Source organism: Astatotilapia calliptera, chromosome 1, assembly GCF_900246225.1.
Source record: "Astatotilapia calliptera chromosome 1, fAstCal1.2, whole genome shotgun sequence".
Classification (NCBI taxonomy): Eukaryota; Metazoa; Chordata; class Actinopteri; order Cichliformes; family Cichlidae; genus Astatotilapia; species Astatotilapia calliptera.
The window spans coordinates 33,081,098-33,092,097 of record NC_039302.1 but is presented as its reverse complement, the minus strand read 5'-3'; the positions used below and the strand labels follow the sequence as shown (position 1 = coordinate 33,092,097).

General features: G+C 39.3%; 1 protein-coding gene across 4 annotated transcripts in view; it reads left to right on the top strand.

Annotated features, from left to right (window-relative positions):
• Nucleotides 1-10,695, top strand: part of cep89 (centrosomal protein 89) — a 56,043-nt gene extending 45,348 nt beyond the window's left edge. For 3 of the 4 annotated variants that reach the window (XM_026175324.1, XM_026175316.1, XM_026175299.1), the window contains one exon: nt 9,772-10,695. In XM_026175324.1, coding sequence (XP_026031109.1) covers nt 9,772-9,958 — 187 coding nt within the window. In that variant the 3' untranslated portion in view covers nt 9,959-10,695. The remainder of the gene's footprint in view (nt 1-9,771) is intronic. The other variant, XM_026175308.1, reaches the window with a different exon arrangement.
• Nucleotides 10,696-11,000: the final 305 nt, after the last annotated feature.

Sequence of the window (11,000 nt, the reverse complement as noted above, 5' to 3'; positions counted from 1 at the left end):
ATGACTGGGTGTGTAAAGCGCTTTGGGGGGACTAGTAAAAGCGCTATACAAATAAAGGCCATTTACCATTACTCTCTGGACCCCATATATCTTTAATTTTAGTTTGGTCTCAGTAGTTTAAGAACATGTGGACCCGCGTTATGATGCCTGCTCAGTGCCACATGGCCCTCAGACACCATTATTAGCTCTCTTGCAAGTATAATGAAGCATTTAGAGCCAAAACTATTCCCCTCAGAAGATAAAGTAAGACAGTAAATGTTTACATTACAGTGATTTTGTTGATATGACCATTTAAAGCTGATACCTTTGCTGATGTTTGTATCTCTTTGCTAAGATAATTGCTCACGCTCCTACCCTACCTAGAGTAAATAGTATCAACTTCACAGCAAGCTGTAAACACAAGCAGCCAAAAAAGGTTTTAAATATCACTTTTTTAAAACATCTCGTCAGTGTCCTATGTCATTGTATATCTGTGTGTTCTGTCCAGTGTATGTATGTGTACAGTGCATTTTTCTCTTTCATCACTGGGTTCAGGACATACATGCTGACATTCTGTAAAGTGGTGGAAACAGCAGATCACACAGCTCTGTTCTAAAATCCTCCCTTCACATAAAATGAGTTAGCCCTCCCTCCCTCCCCAGGATCAGCAATTTCTTCCAACGTTACCACCAACCCCACAGTTGTACACAGTGCTCACAGACGCTGGACTGCTTAGGGTGGAAAAACTGCACCTGATTCTTAACAGGATTCACATGAATACTGCCTGAAGCAATATATTTTCAGTAAATATGATATTATTTGATTGAGAACATGTCAGCACATACTTTACGTTATGTATTTAGTAAATATTTCGTGTATACAGTAGTTGATCGTATATTCTTGGTTCTTTTTAGACTATTGTAGTACGACACCCAGTGAACACTGAGTCTTTGTACTCTGATGCTCCTGAAACAATCTACCGCTTCCCCTTTATTCCCCTGTTAGTCTGTTTTTAGCTCAGTCTCTGAGCCAGCTGCCTGCTGCTATCAAATGAAAGCAAGCTAATCAGATTGTTAAAAGATCCTGTCCTGGTCTGCCCTGAGGGCATCTTAATGACAAATTGTACACATTACCACAGACATTACTAACCTACTGGCTTTACCACACCACAAACCGCTGCACCACTGCCTTTGAGTAACTGCAGATACCCTTGAGTCAGCTTTACCCAGTCATCAGAGTGCATGTGAATGAATCTATGACTGACCTCCAAATGGTGGCACAGAATAAAATGTGTTATTGTGGCAATAGCTGATGGTGAGTAAAATCTTGGTGATTTAAAAAACCAGAAGTACCTTCTTCTCCATTTGAGCGTTACGAGACGATTTAAATGAGAATTGACTAGGGTGAAGACAAACTTCTCAGAACTGAACAGAAGAAAATCTATCTCTGCTTCATTCGTTTCTCTCTGATCCACTGCTTTGTATTCTGCCCATGATACAGCAGCAGAGATGCTGATAAGTTGTGATTACCGCCTGCATGCTGAGTTCTGCGTAGCCTCCAGGGAAGCTGCATTGCCTGAGACTTCCAGGAGCTCAGGAGGGGTTTGAGTCTTCAGATCACTTTTTTCCCCTCTAAATGCAGTCCTGTCTTCGCCATATCCAGCCACAAAAAAGCAGAACATAGAAGAGCAGTCCTTATAGAGCTAGCTTCCTCCCAACAAACATTTCAGCTTTTGTTTGATTTCTTTCTGCAGCCTTCTAGCTAAGACCTGAATGCATAATCTGCTCTCACTGTTTGGTGTTTGTTGATAAAACATATTTTTAGCATGTTTTTCAGGATTTTGAGTGGGTGGATTTGAGCTCAGTGATGAATAATTGTTTGGAAATGATGCAATAGATTAAGAACTGCCTGAGAATGGGTTTACACTGAGTTTGTTGTCATATGCTATGTTGTAAAATGGCCATAGATTCCGTTTTGAATTGAGTTTAAGCATCGTTTTAGCTTTAGGTTCAGGTGAACTACAACAGCTAATCTAAAGTCGGTTCGACTTTTTGTCTGATGCAGCATTAATCTCTCCTGTTTTCAGTCGTGGGAAAATGAGAAGTGTAAATTGCTGACATTATTTTATGTTAATGTTGTGCACACTTGGAGACTCATGCATAATTAATGCCTATGTCCAAGAATGTGGATAAACATATTTTTTAGCAGTAGTTAATTATCAGGTTCACGAGTGGTTCTGAATCTGCTTTATCCAGCAGAGTAAAGGACCAGAGGGGATAATAGCTGGTTCTCTGTTCCTCTTGAGTTACATGGTTCTGGGCACAAAGGTGTGGTGTATTTCAGGAGGATCATGTAGTGACCAAGATGTTTATGCTTTTAGTGGCTCATCAGGTGGTTGAACGTTATAGAGCAGGGGTCTTGAACTGCAGGCCTCGAGGGCCGGTGTCCTGCAGATTTTAGATCTCACCCTGGGTCAACACACCTGATTCAAATGATTAGTTCATTACCAGGCCTCTGGAGAACTTTAAGACATGTTGAGGAGGTAAATTAGCCATTTAAATCAGCTGTGTTGGATCAAGGACACATCTAAAACCTGCAGGACACCGGCCCTCGAGGCCTGGAGTTCGAGACCGCTGTTATGGTGGAACCTATGTTAAATCTAGTTTCTTTTCCTTGCAATTTGTTTTCCAGCCTAAAGCATGAAGTGAAAGAGGACTGTTACTGACACACAGCAGTGATACTTTTGTAGTCCAAACTGTACATGTAGCTGACATAGAAAATCCATAACCTTTTGTAGACCTCAACCCAACCCAACTCAACACCAAGATGCCATTTCTTCAGGGGTTTTTTTGGTTTTCAGTTACAAAATAATGTAAATTTTAAATTGGTTTGCAGTGTTTGTTATAATAGGTTGATTTTATTTTTAATGATCAATGAAAAATTAAAACTTATATCTATCTGGATGAGTAAAATTTTGTAAATATGTATTTGTATTGCTGTGACTAACTTCTCTTTAGTTAAGGACAAAATACTTGCTTAAAGTCATAATTAAGGAGAGATGCTAGTGTTTTTCCCTGTAGCTGTCTTTCTGCCTTATTTGCCTTATGATCCCCAAAAGCTCAGAATAACTCAGAATGATGTTAGTGTCTTCGCTGACTGAGACAGGATGGGGGAGGTAAGGAGTGAGATGTTCTGCTGCAGAGCAACAGACCAAATCCTGATATAGCGACAGCTTACTGAAGCTATTATTGTAATGGAGGTTTTCTGGGATGGCAGAGCTACTGCTAAGCCTTGCTAAATACAATAGGTCAGACTGCATCTGTGTGGCTTTTGGCTCCTGCAGCTATCCCACCAAACATACACACTCCTATTGAATTTTCCATCTGTTGTAGCACCAAGATTAATCTTTGTATTCTGTGTGAGTAGTGAGTAGCCTCATAGGAAGCAGCGGTGAGAGCTGTTGCCCCAGGTAACTGTTTGGGTTGGAGGTAATTAGCAGACGTGTGAGTCTTTACTCACCGAAGGCAAAGGACAAAGTGTTTTTTAGCAAAAGTCATTCACTCCGAGGAACATTGTTAATTAGGAATGAGATCATTTTTTTTTCTTCACAGTCAAGTTAATGTTCTCAAGATAAATTTACAGTCTGGAGGGTTTTTTTTTCCTGCCTTTAAAATTGCAGGGAAAATTGGTCATTATAAAAATTTTATGTGTGCCTTTTATAATATATAGGCTTTTGATGAACCGCCAGGATCATAGATTTGTCCAGAACTGTAGTCATCTAGAAGTAAGAAGTCACCAATCAGTAGGAAACTCACACAGCTGGGAATTTAAAAAAAAAAGAAGAAGCCTGAAACAAGATTTAAAGGGATCTATTGCACTTTCTTTTCTTTCTTTCTTTTTTTTTTTAATTTTCCATCACTCACAATCAGACAGGCAGATAACTTTATAACTGTTGTGCTGTTTCAGCAGTTTTGGTCTACTCTTGTCTGTCAGTGAAAGAGATATCCATGTCCCAGAAACACAGAAACCCCACCCACTTACAGTTCAAACCTTCTTTTTGGTCAGGAGCAGCCTATCAGAAAAAAGCAGGCTTAAAGGGAGGGTGGCCTTCAAGGGAGAATAGCTAAATGAGCTTGTTTCAGGCAGAAAATTGATTGAGTTGCTAATCAAAGGCCTAATATGAGACCAGATATAAGATAAGATCCTTGAGGTGTTAATTATGCAAAGACACTCTAGTGAGAGCTGGAACGGAAACTATATGATAAAACAGTTATGTCTGTGAAGGTTGTCAGTCATCCAGGTCATCGTAGTCTAAGGAGCTTGTAAAGAAAAGCATCTGGACTTCTTAGAATAGAAGTCCAAACACTTTTCTCTACAAGCTCCTTAGATAAAACAGTTACAATGACAAAAGATTGATCTGTCTTTTACAGGTAAACATACGGCAACCAGACTTCAGTGGTGGACTTCAGAGAGATGTTCTGATGTACACTTGGAGCTAACCCAGAGTACCAGTAGTAACTTCTACTTAGGCTTATTTCTGAAGCTTTGCTGCACCTTATATGGTCCTCACAAGCAAATTAAGGTTGTCAGACTGACATCATGTGCACAGTATAGTCAGACACAGCATCAACTGGAAAAGTGTCAGAGTGCAAAAGATACAAACAACGTGAGACCATACACACCTGCTTTACAACTTTTAACCAGACACACTGACTCATTTGCTGATGCAGACCTTGAGTTGCTTTGTATTAGTTTGACTTTTTTTTCCCCGTTGAGATTGTTAGAAATTATGATCATTTGCTAAGGTTAAAGTGCTTCCCCACAGTCCTGCCTAAAGCTCAAACAGAGATCTAAACATAATACAGCTAATGCACAAAGGAGTCTAATCGGTGCATCTAAAGTGCATATTTTCAACAATATCGCATAACATGAACAAAATCTAAAGAAAGTAAAGGTTCATAAAGACAGTATTTATTTTCTTTAATAAATGTTGTATCAAATCTGGACACATACACACACACACACGCACACAGACATATATATATACACATGCAGATGTACACTCACCCCTCCAAACGCCTTCAACGCTTATTCCCCTCCGATGCTGCAGGCCCGGATGTACTGTCTACATTGGCTGTCTCTCACCCTTTACCCACCCCTGTTGCTTGTCATGTGTTTCTTTGGTGTATTAAGAGTTTTTTCATGTGCTATGTGCAGAGGTGTTTTTTTTTCTGTTCTCAAACTGATCTCCCTATTGAAGCTCAGTCTGGGGGGAGTTATTTTTTTTTCTCCTTATCTTTCCTCATGTGGTGCATTTTGCATTGTTATACCTCTCTGACCTGTCTTCCCCATGTGATGTTTTTGTGTAATGTATGTATGGTCGGAGGGTAAGATGGCGCCGCCATTGCGTGCAATAGGTCGGCAGCATTAACATGAAATTTCCCCTTGTGGGACTAATAAAGGTATCCTATCTTAAATCAATCAAATCATAAACAGCTGTCCTGCTTGGCAGAGCAAACCAACAGCTAAAGAAATATTGAGGTTATTTATTTTTGTTGTTCACATCATGGTTAGGCAGAACAATTTAGAGTAGGTTCTTCTAAGAAGCCTGACAGCTACATATGAAAGGCTGAACCGAGTAACTTCCCTGGGCACAGAAAATAAACTCAGTTAGTGGGAAATGAACTCAGATGGGTTTTTTTCCTCACTACAGGCAGACCACATCTACATTTTTGGACTGACACTGCTCATTTTGTACCCGTGCTGTGACCAAACTCAAATGTCACCACATCTCACACTGAGCTAATGAGGCAAACAAGTCATCTTCACTTTGAGTGTTTAAAAGTTGGAAAAATACTTCAGAAAAGTCAAATTTTATGGTTTTGTTTTGGTGTTGAATGCGTGAATGTTGCCACATCTGAGCCGTCAACAATCATCTCCCTCTGACAGTTATTCCCATATCATCTAAATGCAATATAACACCCTGGCCGAGCAGAGTGATTGCTGCTTTATTTAGAAACACTCCACTTTTTCCTGCATTGTGCATGGTGAGTTAATTTCATGAGGAAGTGCTCGTCTGCTCCAACTAAAAAAAAAAAAAAAAAAATCCCTACTGACATAGAGGTAAGTGTTGTGGTCAATGCGATTTAAAGCCTTCAGGGAGACTGATTTTAAAAGCTTTATGTTTTATTTATAATCTCTAATTGAGGAAGGTAGCTCTCTGTGTGCTTGTGAGATTTGTGATGTCTAATCCAAGTCCGGCCAGATGCCACAGAAAGTGATGAAGTTTATAACACTCGTGCTTGTTTGTCGAAAGCCCCTGATTATCAGCACAGTCTAATTAACTGACTGTTCAACCAGAGGCTGTTTATTAAACACATCATAGGTCAATCTGGTTATAAACTTTTGCTACTGAATCGCAGAAGGAAGAGAGTTATAGTGCCGTAAAGCCTGATGCTCAGTCACTGCAGTATTGAGCCTTTAAAAAGCGTTTGCTCTAGTTAATGTATATTTGTATAGCAACAGAAAAATGCATCTGGTCAGCAACTAGTATTTTTTTGTTTTTATGGGTTTTAAAAAAAATATCTGTTACATGTTCAGAAAATTTGACTCACATCTTGTTATCTTTTAACTCAGGTTTTCTTTTCCTGCTATAAGTTCTTTCCATTAGAAAAGATCCAGGATCACTCTCAATATACCAAATACATCACCTGTTGTTTGTGTAACGTTTCTAATTTGACTGCTGGCTTGTTGCTGACATTAAGAATGCACATCAGATGGCAGGCTAGACTCACATGAATAAATAATTGGGCATTCGTGTGTAGAATATATATTTTTAAAAAGGATCAAAGTCTTATTTAAACTGTCAGTGCAATCGATTGCAGTTGCTGTCATTAATGGATCAGGAAGACATTTAGTCCTCAGATTATACCCATGTTTGTTTGGATTGTAAGCAGTTAATGTTGTGATCAGCTGAATGTTAAACCCTTGCTGATATGACTGCTGGCATTAACCTTCAGGCTTATACATTCACACACACATGCATAAACACACGACTGATGGATTTTTTCAATTAGTTCTTGACTAAAAGCCCCACAGTGAATCTTGTGTTTATAGAGATCGTAATGTTTCATTTTCTATCTAATATGGAGAGGTGTCCATTTAACTTAATGAACTTTTCAGTAGCTGCAGTTTGTATTGCTTTATGTTTATTTATAACAATACCTTTTTAGCTAACCTTTCTATTACAAAGCACTGATTTTCCACACATTCTCAATCTATCTTAATGCATACTCCTATTTGCACAGTATACTCTTCATTTTGGAGTGCCTGCACTGTGAAATTCACCCAAACCAACAACTACATTTCTGTTCTATTACATTCTGATGGGGTGCTATGTGTGCTTCTCTTTTTCAATCATAATATACAATGCCTCTGGTGCTGCTTTAGATATAATTGAGAAAGAAGATGAAGCATGCACTTCCCAGCAACCCAGAGTGATGTAAGGACAGCAGAGGACTGTTGCCGCAGCCATTGCATCCCCATTATCTGCGATGGTGATGACAGGTTTACGGTAGAAACCTACAGTCTGTTTTGGATAGTGTTTTCGAAAAGAAAAGCCCCTTCCTCGCTTATTATTATATACAAACGTGCCATTATTCACTGTATTTAAACATTTTCCTTCATTCTTCAGTTTCTTGCTTTAATGCCAACTCCACTTCACTTGATTAGCCATTATTTTATTGAAAACTGATGCTGCAAAACTGAAAAACTGTTTGACATTCTTTCTGTTTTTTATGCTTTTTGACTTTATTTCGTGCTGATCTCACAGAGATTCAAAGTTCTTTCTGAATCTGGTTGTTGTTTTTTTAAGCTGAATGACTCCAGAACTGAAATAATCATAATTACACCTTCCTCCAACAGAAATAGTATTGAACTCTCTTCTAGTCTGAGCTTTGTGTTTGCAAAGAGGCTCAAAACCGAAAAGACTCTGAGCTCTTGTTTAATATACAGGCATCTAATATCATGCATTTCTGTTTAATTCTTCTTAGACACATGTAAAAAATTCAGCCATTCCTGTCACAGTCCGATTTAGAATAGGTCATCCATCCTCTTATTTGTTTCAGACTTGATTACCATAGTGGACTTTATTCAGGCTTTAGCATACACAGAATGCATGTCATTCAAAATGTCGCTACCAGAGTTAACACGAAGAAAAAAGAGTGACCATCAATGGCCTTCAATGACCACAAAAATTTCAGCACTTGTTGCAAAATTTCATCTTGAAAATTGAGACAATGTCATAAATTGCAGGGACAAGGTAAAAAACTTGGGCGTGTGGTTTGACGTGGTGCTCTCCTTCAAGTCTCATGTAAAAGAGATAACAAAGACCACCTTTTATGATTTGAGGAACATAGCCAAAATCAGACAGGTTTTGTCAAGCGACACTGCAGAGGTTCTTGTCCATGAATGCTCTTCTTTCTGGGCTACCAAAGAAAATTTTAGAGGTCTACAGATGGTGCAAAATGCAGCTGCTCGCATTATAACAAGAACCGGGAAATACATTACCCCTGTACTGAGATCTCTTCATTGGCTACCTTGTCAGGTTCGAGCAGATTTTAAGGTCCTGCTGCTCACCTACAAGGCTTCAAATGGATTGGCACCTTCATACCTCTCCGACCTTTTACACCTTTGCGTTCCATCCCGTGCTCTACGATCTCAGCACTCTGGCCTTCTAAAGGTTCCTAGAGACAGAAAAAAGACAATTGGAGAGCGTGCTTTTTCTTTTCGTGCCTTAAAGTTACGGAAAGTCATAGCAAAAGGAGCAAAGCAGCCCAACATTCAAAATCAGAATATTTTATTAATCCCGGAGGACATTATGTTGTCACAGTCGCTCCATGACACTAAGAACAGTACCTAACTAAGTTAAATAAAATAATACAAAATATAGCAAAAAAGCTCTAATTACAAATCTCCCAGTATATTACACTACTATACTATTATATGCTATTATACTAAAATTAAATGTATACAGTTGACACTGAGGTGCCCCTCTTATCATTTTGACTTTTTATTATTGCTGTAGAGGATGCGATATTAATGGTGTGCAACGATTGCAGTGTGTACTTGGGCTTTAGATAGAGGAACTGTACAGAGAGATGACCTCAGGCAGGAATGATTTCCTGTGTCATTCAGTGGTGCATTTGACTAATCTCAGTCTCTCACTGACTGTGCTCCTGTGACTGGCCAGTACGTCATGGAGTGGGTTGGAGGTATTGTCCAGCATTGTCCTTATCAAGGACAACATCCGCTTCTCTGACGCCAGCTCCACCCCCACAGTGTTACTGGCCAGTAACTGATCGGTTTATTGAGTCTGTTGGCATCTGCGATCCTCAACCTGCTGCCCCAGCATGAAACAGCATAAAGTACGGCACTCGCCACAACACGACTCATAGAAAATCCTGACCATTGTCATCCAAACAGTTCAACTATGAAAATCTGAAGATCATCTAGGTGTGTTCTGACAAAATTCAGATTCCTCCTGCTCCTGACAAATGTAAACCAAATCCATGTTTCTAAAAATGGTGATGATTTGATTGAGCAGGGGTGGGAGTGATCAGACCTGTGTGCCCACTTTAGCTGCCAAGGGGTGTAAATTCAGTTTACACAGGTCCAGTTGGTATTGTGTAACTTTATTGCTATTTCACAATACTGTAACTTATCAAATATGTAGAATGATGGACAAATGGATCGTCTGACTCATTTTCTTGTCTCCTCTCTTCGCACCTGCAGGGAGATAGAGGAAGAGCTGGAGGTGGTGTGGGAGGCAGCAACAAGGGAGAACCAACAGATGAGGGAGACTCTTTTGGATTCCAAACTCACTGGGGACCTCCACAGTTGGCCTGCTCATGCTCCAGATGAGATCACTACATCCTCCCAGCAGCAGCAGCACAAGCATGGGCTGGATTTCTATTGCTGAAATACCTAGAGCAATAACCTGCAGGTGTGCCTGTCTGCTCAAAATAGACTGCTCAGATAACTGTCAACTTGTTATAGTCATCATGTCAGCCTGCAGACATCCAGCAGCTTGCCTTTGTGTCAGTTTGTTGTTCTATCTGAGTGATACCTGAAATCTGTCTGGTGGATGGAAATATTTGCAATACATGGACAGAAACAGTATTCACTTAACACAGTCAAGCTGGTGAGGAAGACTTGGCTTGGGCACTAGTGATGGAAAGAAAAGCATCTTGGATAACTTTTATTTCTAGAAGTGAATGACTTTTGTATATTTTAGCATATATTTGTATTTTTTAAATTATTATTCTCAGGGTTTTATAAAACATGCAAAGTATAGTGCCATACAGGATAGTGAAGAGTTGCAAGTGGCACTCTGTGGTTATTACTTTTTTTGTTGCTAAGCGAAGGTTGCCATCTGCTGGACAAATGTAGTAACAGCATTTTTTACTGTCACGTATTTGCGGGTCTACATTTTATACAATGAATGAGAAACGCTTTCCTGACACTGTTTGAATCCCACAAAATTAAAACGACAAAAGGGCACAATTTTTTTTCATGTAGAATTGTGCATATATACGCGGTTATTTACAGACTTTTTACAGACCTTGTTTTGGACTTGCAGTTGTATTTTCATTACACAAACAGCAATGTACTGACCCTTCAGATACCATGTTAATAATAAAGAAGTTATTTCTTTTCTTTATGGCTGGACTTGAGTCATGGTAAGCCGCACTTGTCGTCTCACATCTATGTTTCATTTGATGGCATCCATCCATGAGCAGTCCTCAGGGATTATTCTATCCTGATCAGTCAATCCAAATTTAGAATAATCCTTTTTCCTTACTAGTTACTATGTTTTAAAAATCTGACGATTCTCCTGCCTAATATCAACAAAACTGGCAAATATAACAAGCTGATGATACATCCCTCCCAAAGTCACTTGTCTGTTGCAAAAGACTACATAGCTTTAAAGACCATGTAGCTCACAGATAAGGTAGCCTTAT